Source organism: Cavia porcellus, unplaced genomic scaffold (assembly GCF_034190915.1).
Source record: "Cavia porcellus strain 051 isolate PalLab524CR breed Dunkin Hartley unplaced genomic scaffold, mCavPor4.1 scaffold_2, whole genome shotgun sequence".
NCBI lineage: Eukaryota > Metazoa > Chordata > Mammalia > Rodentia > Caviidae > Cavia > Cavia porcellus.
In genome coordinates, this window is record NW_026947485.1 from 111,759,260 (window position 1) to 111,778,524 (window position 19,265).

At 40.9% G+C, this 19,265-nt stretch overlaps 1 protein-coding gene across 50 annotated transcripts in view; it reads left to right on the top strand.

Annotated features, from left to right (window-relative positions):
• Positions 1-19,265, top strand: part of Sorbs1 (sorbin and SH3 domain containing 1) — a 236,592-nt gene that overhangs the window by 135,321 nt on the left and 82,006 nt on the right. For 24 of the 50 annotated variants that reach the window (XM_063245167.1, XM_063245211.1, XM_063245214.1 and 21 more), the window contains 3 exons: positions 5,009-5,035; positions 5,147-5,259; positions 15,574-15,718. In XM_063245167.1, the coding sequence (XP_063101237.1) occupies positions 5,009-5,035; positions 5,147-5,259; positions 15,574-15,718 (285 nt within the window). Of the gene's footprint in view, positions 1-5,008; positions 5,036-5,146; positions 5,260-11,568; positions 11,938-15,573; positions 15,719-19,265 lie in introns of all 50 variants that reach the window. The other 26 variants (XM_063245166.1, XM_063245179.1, XM_063245182.1 and 23 more) reach the window with 4 other exon arrangements.

The following is a 19,265-nucleotide window of genomic DNA, read 5'->3' on the forward strand; positions in this document are numbered from 1 at the left end:
GTCTAGGGTAAGCCTTACATTCTGTTAATTCTATGTCAGTTGGCCCCAATCTTTACTGCCTGATTCTTTACTGCAAAGTTCGCTTTAGTTATAAACATTCTTGGACCTACAATAAGTCATTTCCTCTCGTTGGACTCTCATATTTGCTCCCCAGATTGGCTGCAGCAAAAGACATCATAAAACCTTAATACTGATTCACTGACACTTGACACAGTTGTAGATATTCTGTCCCAAATCAAATCTTTGGGATAACTGAGATGCTAGAGAGAAAAAGTCCCCACAAGGGGGCACCCTCACTTCTGACAACTACAAATTCTGGGGATTCCAATATCACTTTCAGGTTCAATGATAATGCTTGAAGGATTCTAATAAAACTCATTGAAAGCTGTTATACTGATAGTTATGATTCATTATAGGAAAATAATGGAGATTAACAATCATCCAAGAGAAACAATGCATAGCATGGAGTCTTTGGAGTTACTAGCTTTCCTTGTCCTCCCACATGAATTCAGAACACATTGTTTCTCAGCATTCTCAGCATCTGAGAGTGTATTCCCAGTACTGCCCATCAGAAGGTTTGTGTGTTTGTGTCATGTCTCCAGTACACAGGTATGCCCACTGCCTGTCTTGATCTCCATTAAGAGGTAAAGCTTTTGGTTCCTCAAAATCCCCATCCCAAATCACATTATTGTTATGACTGAAAGCCCCCAGATAAACAAAGACATTCCTATTAGGTGTAATTTCCAAGGATTTAGAGATTGCTTCCCAGAAGCAGAGGGCAAAGGTCAGGCCCCTTTTTGAGTAAATTTAAATTCCCTAATATACAGTTTAAGTAAAATATAAACCAAAATAAGATTTGGAATACCTAGCTGCTTTTAACATCTGCCATCTACTTCTTGAGTATACTACCAGAGCACATCAAGACAGACCCAATGAAAATCATCTTAAGATCCTAGAAATGACTGAGCATCAGAAACAAACAAAAATATCAGAAGAAGCCAAAATGAAGTTAGCACAAAAGATTTCTGTCAACTAGATAAAAGAAAAATAACAGTAGACTTTGGCCACAGGCCATAAAGATTGTAAAATAAAAGAGTAGATGAAAGAAAACTCAAGGCAAAATAAATTAAATTTAATGCAAAATAGCTATTTCTCTTCAAGGCTTCAAAATCTACCTAGAAGCCAACTTTCCAAGGCCTCCCATCTCTCCAACCTCAGAAGCCAGAAGGTAACAAAAGAAGGATTTTGACAGTCTCTTCAATCAGGAATTAATAATTGATGATTACTTAAAAATTGATGATTATGTATGTATGATTTCATCATACACGCTAGGGCATAGTTGGCCCTGGGCTGCTATCATCCTTCCAGGTTCAGAAGGCAAGGTAACAGGCAAAGGGTGATGAGATATCAGATATGCAGCTTTCTTTCAACACAGAAGAAATCCATTTAAAGGGTTCCTGGGAACTGCCTTTTTGGGACAGGGTCAGGGAAAAATTGTAAAGATTTGGAATGTGAAGCAAAATTGGGTCAATCCCCAAGATATATTCTTGAAACTATTCAAATGGAGATCAGTGACACTAGTTCATGTCTATGGGGATTTTTCCCTTGAACTTTAGATTCCAATTTTAAAAAAAGCATACCATTCCATATACTTTCATTTATTCATCATGACTCAAGAAGAGATCTGTGGCCACTTCACTGATGAAGTAGGTCATTTGATTAGGATTTGTAGTTAATGAGACAGAGATGAAGATGCACAAGGTAATCAGATGCAAAAATGATGATCTTTTTAGAATACCTACAGGTTTAGAAAGACAGTCACACTTCAACTTTCTATGACACATTTATTTGACAGTATCACTTGAATAGAACCCAACCCAACTGGAAACCAAAAATGGGCAAAATAACATGTTCCCAGTTTAGTTTAGAGTTCACATCTTTCATGGAATAACCCATTACTCAGAACCTGTTGATATTCAGTGTCTGTATAAACTCAATACATTTGAAGAATGATATGAAAAAGTGGGATTAGGAATAGTGACTTAGGGAAGAAGATGGGATGGTGAAAGTGATGAGAGAAGAGATTGTCACAGACAATCTTTGAATGTCTGCCAGCTGTAAGAATTTTTCTGGGCCAGGCAAATGCAAAGAAACACCAGTGAACATTAAATGTGGATATCTGATCTCTGGTTATTTTTTGAGGCCTTTGAGGATTACCTGGGCTAAGGGTTATATTTTATAAATGAGAAAAGAATTTGTGTGTGTGTGTGTGTGTGTGTGTGTGTGTGTGTGTGTGTGGTTAACAAACTTGCATCTGATCACACAAACCATTACATTGCAGTAATGTGAGCAAAACGTGACCTTTACATTCCTCAACTTTGTGGTCGTGGGGGGAGAAGATGAATAGATGTGAATTAGAAGAAATGTGAACAGGCAGCCCACTAAAAGAATACATAACTGAGTCATTTTATAGAAATTGTGTTTTACAAATGGCCGTAGATACAATTCGTTTACAAAGACTTTTTCTTTTGACTGTGCCTAATTTCAGTGGTTTTCAAAGTGCATACAGTGGATCATCTGGGAACTTCTTAAAATACAAGTTCTTGGGTCTCATCTCTTACATCTTGCATCAGAAACACTGGGAGGGGTTCCAATGAAGTACATTTTAATAAGTGTTCTGTGTGATTCTGATGCAGCTAGACTGCTGCTGTACATGGATGTGAATCATTTAAAATCTTTACTTCTGGCTTTCATCTTGCTCTGAAACTTGTTTAATCCAGCTACTTTTGTGGGATGCAACTTCTGCTTGGTATGAATGTCAGCTGTCTGTGGTGGCCAGGATGCTACACTTGGATTCTGGAGATCTGGGATGACTGTTTGGATGTCATATGTGAGGCTGTGTGATTTTGGGCAGGTCAGTTGACCTCCATCTTTTCCATACAAGAAGTAGGATGATTTCCACCTCCCAGAGTTGACATGCACACTAAATTAAATGCTAAATAGGTGTAAAAGTGTAGCAGTGGAAGGTATTCAATAAATGTTTGCACATGTCAACTTGCAACTTGACTAGAGAAAATCCTTCTCTAGTCCCTGAGAGACCCTTTTTGCAATGGAGGCCTGGGCTATGAGAGCTTCAGTATTGGTCCACTTTGGGTCTCTAAGTACAATGAGACAAGTAGATGCAGATGGGGGATAAGAAGAAGTAAAGAATTGGCTGCATTAGGGTTTGGCAACGGCGGCCATGAATAAATTCTAGCCCATGCATGCATTTGTTATAGCCTGTAAGATGAGAATGAGTTTTTACATTTTAAGAGGTAGAAAGAAAATTCAAAAGAATGGCATTGTATATCACATAAAAATTATATGAAATTAAAATTTTAATGTCCATAAATAAAAGGATATAGGGGCAGGCTCCCTTATTCATGTACTCTCTGTAGCCGCTCTTATTCTGTGATCAGATACAGATTGAGTGTCCCTTATTCAAAGTACTTGAGATCAGAAATATTTTGGATTTCAGGGTTTTTTTTTTCTGATTTGAAGTGTAAATAATGAGGTATGGTAAGAAAAAAACCTAAGGCTAGGCATGAATTTATACTTCATGTATACCTTATAGATATAGGAAGGTATTTTTAAATAGATATATTATTTTATTGTTATTTACTCCAATAGTTTGCTTTGTTTATGTGGTGATGAGGATTGAACCCAGCGGGCATCATGTTTGCTAGATAAGCACTCTATCACTAAACCACAGCCCCCACTGTTAGAATAATTTTATACAGTGTTTTTAATGCACTTGCTTTTTGACTGCAGTCTGTCACATAAGGTCAGTTGTGAATTTTTTTTGCTTATGCCATCATGTTGGTGCTCAAAAATTTCATTTTGGAGGGTTTCACATTTTCAGACGAGGGATGCTCAATCTCTCGTTATGACTGAGACCATGCAGCCCACAAAACCTAAAATATTTATTATCTGGCCTTTTGTAAAAAAGGCTTGTGGAACCCTGGGCAGAATGGAGGATAAAGAATACTAGAAACGAGGTAACATAGAAGATGGTGATAAATAGCAGAGATTTATGAGCATTGCCAGGCACTGTGCTAAGCATTTCACATACATTAGCTCATTCAGTTCTTATACCAACACTAATGCAGCAGGCATCTCAATCATCCTCACTCTTCAGATGGGCAAATTGAGGTTTATAACTTGCTCAGAATCACAAAGCCCATAAGTGGTAGAGCCAGGATTTGAATTGAGGTCCAGCTACCTCGCCACTTGAGCATATAAACACTGGGCTCTATTCTTTGTGCTGGTGAGTCCAACTGGGAGAGGTTTAGGAACTCTGGAATGCAATAGGCAAAGGCTGGGAATTCTGAAGGGATGCAAGACTGCCTGATAGCATAATGAATACTCAGGAAAGGTGATTCAATTTTGAGTGTTTATTGGCTCATTTAATGGAAAGAAGAAAAGCAGCCAAACAACAATAACAACAACAACAAAACATCATGGGAACTAGCCCAAAACAACATATATAAATCAACAGATGTATCTGGGCTTAAATTGTGTTCTACCATTAGTACAGCATAGCACCCCTGGAAAAAGGATCTAGCCGTTTCCTCTCCAGGGTCCATTATTTAGCCCAGCCTGCTCACGAGGAGCAGTCATTCTGAGCCTACTGCCAGCGAGGGGAGGGGTGTGAGAGTTAGTGAGTAGGGACTGGGCAGTAGAGAGTTCTGTTGCCTTTCTGTCTGAGAAGTAAGAATGCCAAGGAACAATTGTTTCTTCATCCCTGTGAATGTGAGCCTTGTGTTTTCAAAGGTCAGTGCCAATGAGCACATCATGGTTTAGAGTGGGTTCCTATGGTAATCAGGCCATCATGACTGAGGGCACTTTGTGTCAGAAAACAGGGTACTGGATTTCATCCTTCTTTGTAGCTCACACTTACTTCCGCAAATGTAACCATTTCTGTTTCCCCTTTTTCTTCTTGTTTTTTTTCTTTCTGCCCTACACATAGTTCTGGAGCCAGAGAATTCTTCAGCAGGTATGGTTTCTCTTGCATTCTTATCCCTGCTTTCTAAAAGGGACCCCTGAATTAGTGGGGGGAGTCAGGGGATGTTCCTTGTGAGTGACAAGGTTTTTTTAAATCTCTTAGATGAGTGGAGGCCTTCTTCCAGTGCTGATGCCAATGGGAATGCCCAACCCTCTTCTCTTGCTGCCAAAGGCTACAGAAGTGTGCATCCGAGCCATCCGGCTGACAAGCCCCAGGTAGGCGTGTGCCCACAGGCAGGATGGGTATCAGTGAATGGTACTTGCTCACTAATCTTTTAACCTAGACATATGCCTTCCTACTTGGAAATAGCTTTTAATCAACCCCAAAAGAGCTCTGGAGTTGTGAGGAGAGTCATGGTCAAGGGCAGCAGAGGCATGGGATGAAGTTGGTCTCTAGTGGGATATTGGAAATAGGCCTGATGCTTTCTTGGTTTGATATGAATGTGGAAATGTTCTGAATGAGAGAATTCATTTAGACTGAATAAGTAAAAATGTTAGGTTTTTTTTTTTTGTGTGTGTGTGTGTGTGTGTGTGTGTGTGTGTGTGTATCGGGGATCAAACTCACAACCTCGATCCTATCTGCCAGGCAGGCACTTAAACCACTGAGCTAAATCCCTGACCCTTAGTCTGAGGTTATTTTTATAAAACTATTTATCAGGTAATATTCAAGAGTGATTTTTGTGCTTATTTCATTAATTTTCTAGAGGTGGGCTCTAAGAGTTCAAGCAACTGTCGTTACAGATTATTATCATGTAGCTGTGGCCAGACTCTAAATCCAAGAGCCCAACCCTACAAATAGAACTCAAAATGGCAGCGTAGCCTCATTCACACATTCTACTCCACAATAGAACTTTACCATACAACAGAAAATTCCCCAAAGCTGTGCAACCTAGAGTGAGGATAATTTTCTTTAGGTCCTTTCTCCTACCTGGTTTCTCAGACTTTCTTCCTTTCCTTCCCTATTGATACATTGCCAAATTTGATGAAAAGGATGGACAGTGTTACAATTCAGGTGATCTGTGAAGAATATTTTTACATAAAGCAGCCACTTTCACAGAATGGAGCTGTTTTCTCTTAAAGAAAGTGGTGTTACAGTAAGTCTCTGAGTCTTGTTCTGGGAGAATGTTTGTAAGCTAGATTTGTTCATAATCTGACAAAGTGAGTCTTGCACAGTACACCTGTGAAAGTTCACAACTTGGACATTCATAAGTCAGGGGCTTCCTGTCCTCATATTGCAGAAATATATCCTTGTTATGGTCCTCTTTTCTGTGCCTCCCTCAGGAGGTGTTCCCAGAGCTCACAAGGAACCTAAAATTTCCAAAGATCTTTCCTAGTTCCCACCCCTCTTCTCTAGCAATTCTTTGGCTTCTGCCAATGAGAATATAAAGTTGCTCTGACTCATGCAATGAAACCAACTCAGAGGTGATGTTTTCTGCTGACCTCGGACTTTTCAGGCTGGCCTTGGGGGCTTTTTTTGCCTTGTGCGCTAAGCAGCACTGTTAAGGCTTTCCACCACTGCGGTGACTTACTCCCCCTGACCCCGCCTACCCTGAATACAGCATGGGCATCCAGAGCCCCCATTAGAACCAGGATCTGTGACCATGCCTGGCCTCCTGGTTCTCGTTAGACACAGGGACTTGAGAGGTTGCTTGTCTGGTAAATGACTTGCCACTTCTGAAACATGTTTGAACGGTCAAATGTGCTGCCAGTGGCCGACATGCTTCCTTCTCAGACATTTTAAGAATGCACACAATTAGCTCTGTCCAGATTAAGAAGCAGTGTTGATGAATTCAAAGGAAATGTAGAAGCACATCATTTTCTGTCATCATTGGTTTAGCTCCTAGGGTAACTCAGTCATTCCTTTTGGCTTTGTAAATATCCCTTGGTTCATGGACTTCATTTACTGTACAATTTTGAAAAAGATGGCCATAATTGTATTTGTGTGGGAAAGATGGCTGTGGTCATGTTTGTCACCCAGAGCAGAGTTTACAAACCAAAACAAAATTTTGCCAAGTGCTTCTGTTTGGAAACCTAATTGTTTGCAGGCAAAAGCATTCATTAACCAAGGTACCACTGTACCTCTTTTTTAAGAGATCATTTTAAAAGCATAGGAAGTAAAGAAACATTTGTTTTAGATACCTTTATTTACAATAGCTTTATTGAATACGCTGTTATGTTAAAATTACTGTGTTAGTAAATTTTGCCCTCAAGGAATTTATTTTATTTTATTTTAGTGGCACTAGAGATTGAACCAGTCTTTATACTATGTTGCATCTCCAGCCTCTACCCCAACTCTTAAAAATATTTTGTTTTGAGACAAAACTTACTGAGTTGGTGAGGTTGGCCTCAAAGTTGTGATCTTTCTGTCTTCACAGAAAGGTGGAGTTTTGTGTGTGAGTCAATACTCTTAGCTTCTTAATAAGGCCAAACATCCTAAACAGAGTATTTTCTTATCTTTCATGCAATTTTTTTTAGTAGAGCTTTTGAAAGGGAATGTGATATGTGGTTGATATAGTGGCTTTTTTCCTGCATATTCAGTGTAAAATTGGTCAACCAAATTTCAAGAACCTTTGGATCATGCATAATTTTTAGATTTACTTTCTGAATATAAACATAACTTCCTGAATACATAGCCATTAATAGATTGGTAAGTAGAGTTTGGCTTCAACAAATCCATGGTTGATTGGGCTAGGCTGGGCCTCTCACTTGATTTCAGCTGAGAGAGCTCTTACAACCCCATGCTCTGAGTGTATCCTTATAGGGATGAGTTACCGTTTAGGAGACCCACAGGACAGATGGGAACACTTGTCCTATAAAACTAGACCTAATGCCCTCCTCCCTTCAAGGAAGAGGGAGAGAAGTTCTCCCTCTTTGTAATATCATTATCGTTGTGCCCATTCACAGAGGAAGTGGAGGTAGTTTCTGGAACTATGTAAACTATAAACCAAATTTTTCAAGAAGCCTCAATTTTTCCACTCATCTTCATTTTAAAAATATGTGGAATATCCTTAGTAGCCAACTAGGCAAGAATAAAAAATGTCTGTGTGATTTCTGCAGTGTTAACAATGAAACAAAAAGTAGTTTCTCTTATCTGCCTTCTTCTTTAGGGCTAAAAGAGGCCTGGTGACAGGAAGTCCTTTGGTTTTGAGTGGATTGTGAATACTGTGGGGAAGAATCCTTTCTGCAGGGTCACAAGGCTGGGCAGGCTCATGCCTGCTGTGATAGTGTCCTGGTACCATATATGGCCACAACCAAGTTGAGTTAAAAACTAATTGAAACTGATTTCTATCTTTGGACAAAAAGAAATCACATGCAAGATATGTGAGCTCAAAGTAAAAGTCAATCTGAACCCAAATAAAGAGGTCTTTTGCTTAACTCTCAATAGCCAATATCAGCTAACTGGCAGTCCCTTTGGTGCATCCTAGTCCAAATATTTTGTTTTGGGAGGGCATCATGTAGACTGTAAACATACCCAAAGTCCCATTAGAAGTTGATGAACCACGTGAGTTCTTCTGAAAGGTTTTTCCTTCCTGTGTGTCAGAGAGGGGCTGTTCATGTTATATTTTTGTCTGGTATGTACAGCCACATCCCACTGATACCATTTTGGACACATTAAGGATGGGACAGGAACTGAGTTGCTGGAGAATATCCATATAGTCCACTCATATTATTTGTAACTTAAAAGCTGCGTTACAACCTAGAGGATAGGTTTTAAGAAAATCTAAAGGATAGGTCAGTTACTTACTGTTTCTCAGTTAATATTCTAATTCAAACTCATAAATTTAAAAAAAATCCTTATTTGTTCATGTTCTTTAGTGTGCTTTCCATCCCCATATGTACTCTATAAAATTCAAAAGTAAAATACAAAACTCCAAGATGAACACCCCCACCTTTATACCCTCTTAGCTTTTAGTTGCAACCCATTTAATAGATATTGACCAAACTGTAATATCCTTTAACTTGTACAGTTTGGAAGAGGGTTCTGGGTTTATTATAGTCTGGGGTTATCTGTAAAGATAAGAACTGGTGGAGAATTTCTAGGAGCTTGAGCTTTCTTCCTCTCATAGTCTCATGCCCAGTTGACCTGCAGGTTGCAAGAAGAGGCTTAGTCTGGAGAGTCATCCAACTTCTTGGCTCTTGGCTCCCCTGAGACGCATGGAAGAGTGGTGTTGAGAGACGAGGGAAGAGTTGTAAACTATAGTTTTGTTACTCTGAACCTGTACTCAGAGCTTTGGGGTCAAGTTGTAATTCTGAGGCCAATCATCCTCCTCTAGAGTAGATTCTCTGTGCATTGTGGTAGGTGGATTTGATATACTCGGCATAGTATAATCCAATAAACTGAAATATGAGCACAATGCCTGGTCCTTTTTCCTGTTCACATCAAAAGTGGTAGACTATGAACCGTGTGCTTTTACTTTCAGAGCTGGTTTCCTCTTCCCTTTTTGGGGGGAGTGTTCTAGGAATGAAACCCAGTATCTCTGTGCATGCTAGGCAGATGTTCTACTACAGGGCTACATCCTTAGCATCTTTATACTGAAATTATTTCTATCAGATTTTTTTCCCCTGATAAAAGAGCACATGTGCATCAAAGTCCATAGTGTCCTCTTCTTGGTGAGCTTTAATTTATTATGTGTATGGAGTTGAGGGTTAAACCTTAGTGGCTCAATGCAGATATCTATTTCCTATAAATACGTAAAAATATATATAGTTCTTTCATTTTTTCTTTTCCTAAGGGAAAAGAATGAAAGAAACTCAGAAGAGTCTAATGAACTTCAAATTTTAAAGTAAAGCCTTCAAGGGAAAAAGTCTTGTGGAATGGCAATTTCAAGGGAATGGGGTCTCTGGGGCTTATTCTCCTGGGCTTCCCGGAGTCAGGAGGTCCATGATGATGCAACTAATCAAGGACTGGTGTTGAAGGTGACATAGATTATTTTGGGTTGGCTCAGCCTCCCTGGGGTGCGAGTCAGACCAGCTTTTCCAGGTGAGTATAAGCTAGTCCTTGGTTATGCTCTGAGGAAAACTACAGGCACCACGAGGAGGCCAGCTTGAGGATTTGCTTTAAAATGTGTCAAGAGTTTTTGTTGTCTTCAGATTGTGTTATACTGTTGTTTCTAATGGTCATCCTTCTTTCCATCTCCCCTTCTTTTTCTTTCTTTTTTCCTTGGTTTGTTATCGTGTCTTAAAAATACTACTAAAGATTTTCTCTTCACGCCCTTGTCCTCCTCCAGAGGTGTGCTTTGCATGGCGGTCCCCCACACTCTGCAGTACCCATAAAGACTCCCTATACGTGAGCTCACCAAAGCCTTACATTCCACTCAGCAGTCCCAGCCAGCAGAACCCCTCACAACCTCAGCCCATCTCTGTTTCCCTGACAGCTACTTTGGCTCCCAAAGATGCTGTGTATTCTGGTCCTTTGCTTCTGGGTTCCACTTTTCCCAATGCTTTATCCAAACCCCAGCGCCACTATGCAGCCACAAGGTTAGTTCCTAATAGGAATGTGAGCTCTAACCCACATCATGAGGCCATCGGGAATAAAAAGATCAGCAGCTTATATGTACCTTGTTTATCCAATAACATTTGCCAGGCCGCATCAGAAAACTCCTCTCATGGTGCACGTGACCCGGCCAAAGACACTCCCTCAGAGGCTGCAGGCACCCGGGCACCAGCTCCCAGCCTTGTCCCCCGCACAGCCGGCACAGGAAAACTGCCCTCTGTTCCTCCTCCTGACCCTTCCAAGCTATTCTTTGACATCCATAAAGATGCTGGTAACTGTGGCGGGAGTCCTTCTCTGGGGACTTGGGCTTCGTTTCCAGATGCAGTGAGACCACCTGTGCTAGGCCCCCAATTTACTTCTGATCCTGAAAAACAGAAGAGCAAAGAAATTTACCTTTTGCAGCCAAGTTGTCCAGCCAAGGCAAGAATTTAGGAATGTTTGTGTGTCTTCTACACTGTCTCTTTTGAAACTGATGTGAGCAGCTAATATGTTCTCTGGACTTCCTTACCCTCCCTTTCCTCATTAATATTACGGCAGCTTGAATCTGAATTCTTCTTTCTAAACACAGACCTCTCTTCTCTCCTTCTCTCTTTCCTGTAAATGCCAAAGTATGCCAGATCATGAAATCCATAGACTAATAAGGTGATGAGATAATGAAGTGTTTAAATTTTATGTCAAGGTGCCAAAGAAATAGTATTTATTCCCAAGCTTTCCGATTCTACAGTGGTTTTGTGGGGTGAAACACAGCCTGCCTGCCTGTTCTCTCGTTCTTTCTCTTTCTCTCTCATGAAGTGTTAAAAGAATTCAAAAATAGATGGATGGAAAGTAAACTTGGATAGAGCTCCCTCTGTGTCATGGAGTATCAGGAGGCCAGCTGGCCAGCACTAACTGTCTCATGTACTGTGAGGAAAGGGCACTGATTAAATATTTCTCCGAGTACATCACTGCATGGCCACTTTCAACTGTTTAAATATGGAATTCATTTGTCCCTGCTGTACCCCTTTACATAACGACCCCCTTATTTCCCACAGGATGCCACTTCCTCCGGCCCAGCTCAGCCTGAGGTAATAGTTGTCCCTCTCTACCTGGTTAATACTGACAGAGGGCAAGAAGGCACTGCCAGATCTCCAGCATCTCTGGAGCCACTTGGCTGCATCCACACTACCCTGGTGACCACCCCTGCTGCCTTACCTCTGACCTTCCCGACTCTAGATGATTTCATTCCCCCTCATCTGCAGAGGCGGCCCCACCACAGCCAGCCAGCCAGTGCTTGTGGCTCCCTTCCCCCTGTTAGCCAGACACCACCATCCTTCTCACCACCACCTCCGCTGGTCCCTCCCATACCGGAGGACCTCCACAGAATCTCCGAGCCTGACCTCACGGGAGCTGTTTCAAGTACCGTAAGCTTGCTGGACTTCCCTCCCCCAGCTTCCCTGAATGTCTACTCCTGGCAGTAAATCTCTCTTTCTCACTGGAGTACTAAGTTCTGAGCAAAGTGTTGGCTGTTGCTGTGCTTGTGTAATGACTGGACTTGGGTCTGCTGTCCCTAGAGTGCATGCTACCCTTGGGTGTCCCTGGGTCATTGTGGCTATTTGCATCTCTGAAGGGCCTCCTCTTGTCCTGTTGAGAATGCATGTCTTCCTGAAAGCACTTTGTCTTCCCTCTGAGAAAACATCTGTGGCCTTTACTTTGCCTAGTCTTGCTCTTGGTAGATCAGACAGATGAAAATTTAAGAACTGAGAAAAGCTGCAGAATTATGTGGGGGAAAGCCAATGTAGGTGTGGTTCTACAGGACAGTGTACCAGGGGGCAGAAGGGTTCTGGAGGAGGAGAAGATTTCTCTTCCGTTGATTTTATGCGTAAACTGTCTCCCTTTTATAACAGAAGTGGTGGAGACCAGGGTAGAAACAAAATTAGACAGGTTTATTTGGCCAATGAACCTGGAAGCCTTGTACAGATGTTAGGAGTTTTTCAAAAGATAGACAGGCTTGAGATGTGAGAGCTTCTAAGGAGGAGGAGGCTCAGAGGCCTTTGTGGCACAGGGTGCACCAGTAGTCAGGGGTTGTGAAGTTAAAGGGCCCTGACATCTCAGGTCCATCCTGTGAGAGAAGAGTGATTCCCTCCACAGGTGGGAAGCATTTGGGTTTCTTTTTTTCTTTATGAGCCCTGGGAATTGAAAGAATTGGAAGGACTTCAATGTGAACTATAATGTGGAGATACTGAATATGGATCTACTCATGGGGTTGTAGGGATCAGTGGGACTGAATTCTGGCATAGAGAATGTGACCATTAAACATTAACTATGCTACTGGGGCTTCCTCTAGCAGATGAGGAGCCAGTCACGCTAAAGCAGCTGATTAATTAACATGTAATCTCTGAGTTTTTATCACATTCTGAGCAGTCTGCTAGGCATCACAGGTGCACCTATGAACAAACCAAGTTCTTTGCTTTCAAGTGTATTTTAGGGGTTAGTGTATTAGTTCTCAAAGTTAGTGTACGCCGGAGGGAGAGGAAGGTCTAAACTCTTAGTTGCTAATGGAGTGGGTCTAGGAAGGGCCTAGGATTCTCACCTGGTTTTAAGCATCCCAGCAGGTCCCAGGTCATATTTTGAGATACAGTGAGCTTGGCTGGTGGAACTAACTGATCAGTGACATTCCACTGTGTGACAAGGTATGCCTACAGAACTGGCCCAAGTGGCTTATTAAGCTGAAGCCAGTCATGCAGAAAGCAGTGAAGAAACTTCTTATTTGGCTTCTTACAGAAATTTTAATGAGGCATCAGGCATACCAAAGCTGGGGACTGACTGTCACACGCTGGGCTAAGGCCTCTTCTTACATCTCTAGATGCAGCACTGTGCAGTTGGCCAGGACTGGCCAGATATAACCCAAGGGCTTGGATAGCCTGACTGAGGGCTTTATAGCTCAGTCCCTGATGGAGAAATCTACCCGCTTGTTCCCTTATGTACTTTCCCATCCTCCAAGCTGAACTTCTTGGTGAATTTGAAAGCCACTTTAAGTTTTGGGGAATAGGGGTACACAAAATGTGTTTCTCAAGAGTAGCAGATAATGTGAGCCATATTTTTAGTGTACTTATACCCCAGAGTAAGTAGTTTTGTATGACCCTGTAATTTATCATTTGCATAGCTCTAGGTTTTCATATTGAGTTTATTCCAAGCATGCCAGGACATCTGAGTTGGGACAGAATCCTCAGTTTCTTAACCCTGATTCATTAGCCTGGTGTAAACTTCTCAAATTTGGCTTGATAAATTCTGGTTTGACCCTATGTAACAGTAAAAGGTGAAAAAAGAAACTGCTTGGATTCCTTCTCTGAATGAGAATTTTTAAGTACAGGAAGGACCCAATGGATGGTGTCCAAGTCATGATTCCAACTTCTGTTCTATCTGTCACTATTTGGAAATAAGGGAAAAGAATAAAAGTCATGATGATTCAGCCAGGTTTTTAAAAAATTTTTTTTATTTGTATTTATTTATTTATTTTGTCAGTAGCTGTTTGTGTAATGTTCAGAAGTAGGATACAGAATAAAATTGGTTAAATGCTCGGTGCTTTTGTGATCTCCCCAGACATCACATTGGACATATATGCTTTAAAGAGCTGTGTGCTTTGTATTTTGTTTCTTGGCGTGTTTTGGCAGTGTTTTAAATATGTCATACACCTTTATTAAGTCACTGTTGAGATAAATTAGGAAAAGTGTAAATATTTCCTAGTTCCTAAATGGAGGAGTTGAGAAGGCACTTACAAGATCATAGTGTGCCTCTCAAAGACTTGGGAAAAATATTTTATTCACCCACTACTGCTGCTCATTACTATCAGCAGTTCTGGGAACTTTCAAAAGAAAAGGACTGACTGGCAGTGTGATTTTTTTTTTTTTTTTTTTTTTGGTCTTTTTCCTTTTTATTGGTACCAGGGATTGAACTCACAACTGCCTGCTTACAAGGCAGGCACTTATGCCGCTGAGCTAAATCCCCAGCCCCGGCAGTGTGATCTTGAAGTCCCCACAGTGTGGTAGGAGTTGTCGTGGGTGCTGGTACCCACATCCTGTCTTCCATTGCGCATATGTACTCTTGCCACAGTTGTTAGATCAGATGTGCTCTTGTTGGTAAATGCTCGTGACATTTACTGAGCATCTGCTATGTGCGGGACATTGTGCAGGGTGATGGCAGGAAGAAAGGGAAAGCGTGTCCCTTGTCTGGCCAGGTGTGTTCCCAGTGGTTGATTACTACTGACTGAGCTTAATAATTGCTTCAAGAATAGTTATTAAAATATTGTTCTTAAAACCACTTAAGAATGTCATTTGCTTTGAGGTTTATAAATTCCAAAATAGAAACCTTGTAAAATGTATAAATATGATGGAGGAAAGTGTCTATGTACCCTCACTACATTTCAGGGCCCTATTTTCATTTGTTGCACACATCTTTACTTCGGGGATCTTTATCACTCTATTATTAGAGTGAAAAAATTTCACAGCATGATAGGATAATATTCAGATGTTAGAAGCAAGCATTAGTAGAATTGTTTGGTGATTCTGATACTAAGAGCAGCTTTCTGAGAGAATCACTACTCTTCCTTGTTCTTATATCATCTTATATCTTGTCTTCATATAGTCTTACATTTCTCAACACATTATACTAAGTTTCCCTGATTTTTCCCAATTAATCTGGCTGTCATTCCTGGATCGCATTTGGAATTGCATGGGTTTTGCATGTTATTCTACTTTGATTTAAATTTGCTTTTTCAGTAACTGGATTGACCCAAAACTACTAGCAGGTTAAAATAAGGAATGGTGCTGCTGAGACTGTCAGCGACATTTAACTTCCCTTTCTTTCCCCTTACTAATACAAACAAGAGAATAAGCGTCCCAGATTAAACTTCTAACTGGAATTAATGATGAAATGTCTTCTGGACTACATTTCTGTTTATAACTAAAACCTTTGTAAAGTTTTAGATTTCTTCCTTTTAAAAGCATTGACTCTAGATGTCCTGCATTTACAATTAGTTACTTTGTTTGTTTTCTTTTCAGGGTTCCAGTCCTCTACTAAATGAAGTTTCTTCTTCTCATATTGCAACTGATTTGCAAGCCTTTCTACCAGCTAGCAAACCATCATCTGTTTACCCCTCCACAACAATTGTTAATCCCACCATTGTACTCTTGCAGCATAATAGAGGTAAGGGAGCCTCAAAGTGTGTCCTCTCTTAGCTCACCAGAGTCAAGCTAGCTATTTCTTGATATCTTGGGCAAGACTTCTGTCATTCAACAGAAATGTTCACAAATCCAGTCCTGGACTATCTGCCCCAGTTTACTTATTTGCATGATCCTGAAGGTTGATCCCAGCAGGCAAATGGAGGTCACTAATTTGAGAAGATATCAAGTGTCTGTAGAAGTTAGCTGGGATAGTGTAGTTCCATATGCCTCACATGGGGTGTTCATGATTATCTGTAGACAGTAACACCAAAATGCAAAAAAGTCTGTACCTCTTAATTCCTTACCATGTGATTTCTGGCAAAGCTTTGCTTAGAAAATCTAGAATCTAGGGTGTTTTTGTGTTTTTTTTCTGGTATTTTATTTTATTGTTTTGTTTTGTTTTTAAACAGGTTCTTGCTATACAGTTCAGGCTGGCCTTGAATTCACTGTTTCCAAGGCTGGCGTCAAGCTCCTGGTGATTCTCCTTCCTTAGCCTCCAGAACACTGGGATTACAGACATGTGCCCCTACAACCCATCTGAAAATCTAAGATTTTAAAGTAGTATCATAAGTGATTTAGTTCTTCAACATGATATATTTCTAGGAAGCATAATTTTGAGTACCAAGTTTAAAAAAATAAAACATTGGATAGAAAACTTTCTGAAATATAAAATGTGCTTTTGTGCCTCTAAAACAGGCTACCGGATTCCTTTTTAGTGATTCTGGCTCTCCTTCCCAGTCGTTGCTGCTCTAGGCTGCTGTTCAACGTTGCCCTCTGGGACTGATGTTTGTGTGGGTGTTTGGGCCTGCACCGTGCAATCAGCCAGTTCTGCTTAGAGTTTTCATGTTTAGTTTTTATAGTTTCTCTGACTATTTTGGTTGGTTTTGCTGCATACTCTGAGGGGCCTTGAGGTTTGAGTTATTAATTGGAGATGTTGACCCTTCGGCTTTAAAATCCCAGATGGTGATTCTAAATCCCAAGTTTTCCTTTTTGGAATTTCATAGAGGAATATACTTGCTATTTACAAAAGTCCTTTGCAGCATAAAATGGAAAGTTTTCAGCTATCTTCCCGTGAAGAGGAGGGCTGTTTGGTATGAATTTCAAAGGAAAGTGGAGCTTTACTCATTCAATGGTTCAGGCTCCCACCTGGGTTCCAGATCTCCCTCTGACTCTCTTTTTTGCCTGCTTCTTCATTTCCTCCCTTTCTTGCCCCTCCCTTCTGAATCAACTTGGATGAGAATGATACTGGAGTCTATTTTTAATTGTTGTTCATACTAAATAGTTTTCTGTTTCCTGCTTCTAACTTGAAAATAGATGCATAAAACATGTTCTCTCACTTAAAATAGTCCCACTCAAGTCTTAAACAGTCATTTTTTTGCATCATGTGCTGCTTTCATATTCATTTTCCCTCACGAGTCTATGTGCTTCAGAAGAAAAAACAAGGTCCCGCACTGAACTTTGTACCAGCCCTTTTGCCCCTTAGCTATGTCACCCTTTTACTGGCAGTAATTCTTCTTGCCCCCCAAGTGTCTGTAATGCAAGACAAAGTGAAATTTTGGTTCTCTGTGAACTTCTTTGTGACTCACTTTAGAAAAATCTAATCCAAGCAAGTTGATTCCCAGAAGGAAAGACAGTTTCTTTAAAAATGGGATTTATTCCCATAGCAACTTAGTTCTAGGAAAATGCTAGTGTCAGCGGCTTTTGCCAAGACTCTCTGATGGCACCTAGTGAGATGTCTTTAGGCACAGTTAGGACTGTAGTTCCTCTTTTGCTTCTTTATTGAAAAAAGGAGTTCCTCTAATTTACCCAGCTACCTTTGATTCTTACTTTCTCTTTTGGCCCAGTTCTGCCCTTGGGTTTAAAACTCGTAATTATACAGCTTAAGACACTCATCCTTCAGAAAAAAAACACAAATAATGATATTAGATTTTTTTAGAATTAAAGGATGCCTCCCATAAAGAGTAAAACCATATGTTCACAAGCAGGTGGGGCAGGAAGAGTTGAAAGAATGGGAGAACCTGGCCAGGCCAACCCTGTAATCGTAAATGGGATTAAGGTCAAGTGTTTTAGGTACTGCTTTGGGAATTACCTAACTTGGCATCTCTGCCAGAAACTCATAGGCAGTACACATGAGGACAGTTGTAACTATTGCATGGTCTCCCAAGAGAATGAAACCTTTACTCTACTTTTGGAATTCTGTTTTAGTCAACTTAAAGTTCCCTTTTTCTCCTGCTTAGACAGACCAAGGGCGTAATATGACAATAATTTCTTCTCTCTAAGCCACTCTTCCTCTACTAGGAGCAAATAGAGAGGCAAGGCTCTGCCCTTAGTGTTGATAGACAATCCCTTTTCTTTTCTCCTGAGTTTTCATATCACGTGTGTTGAAGGGCAAGTTATTTTATCATTAGTCTGGAAAAGAGGATTTGAGTCAAGAAACTCTCAGGACCTACACAAGTGTGTGTGTCCCTTTATCAGGACTTCTCAATATTTATTTTGTTTTGGACCCAAAAAGTCTTTTTAACTTGCAGTTTCAGGTTCAGAGGCTCTAAAGAGGGCAAGAGGATGAGGGTTTGCATTTTCAGAAAGCCTGCCAGCTTGCCTGTGCTTTTGACCATGGACCATACTGGAAAGCAAGTGTTCAGAAATTCCCAGACGTATCTGTGGGCATGCGAAATTGTCTAGGGATCACCCCATTGTGGCTAACTTCTCCCTTTGCTGTGTAACACCACTGAAATATGTGTGTGTGCATGTGTGTGTACACGCATGTATGTGCGTGTGTGACATCCTATGAAAGGCAATTTTACACCATAGTGTTTCACTTGTGCTGGCTTTACTTGTGCTGGCTGCTGCCACTATTTCAATAGGTTTGGCAGCCATGTATCCCTTGAGATACTACTAAATACCTTGACGTTACAGACAAAGCACCTGAGGCTAAGAGGTTATGTGGATGGCCATTGTCATCTGGTCACTTGTTGGCAGAGCCTAGCCTAGTGCTCCAGTGGACCTCTGCTTGTCCAACCTGTGTGAACCCCAGCCACACATCAGGAGGGGACATTCTACTCCACTAGCCTTTAGCTCCCTTGCTGCCCTGTTTACTTCTTGCTCACACTGATTGTAACTGGAGGATGGGAATGTGGCCAAGAGGGATGGCGACAGCACCCAAGGCCTGGCAAATGTTCTATTTTTATCTGTGTGGCTGCTTTATATTTAGCAGCTGTGGAAGGTAAAGGTCATTTTTGTGTTTATCAAATGGCAAGTACACCCAGAACTCTCCAGTGGAGATGTTGGGGTTGCCCAGTGTTTTATTGGATGACTTGAGCCCTTTATTGGAGGTTTTTGGTAAATGCTCATTGTTTTAAGATTTCTCATGTACTCTGGACCCAGCCAGATTGGTACAGGGACTAAGTCTGTACAATGAGAAAATATTCATGCCTAACTGTTGCCACAATTTTCAAGTGTTATGTGTAAGATCTCTTAAAATGGAGCCTGGCTTTTAGCAAGATCTCAGGTGATGGTAGCTGCCATGCTTG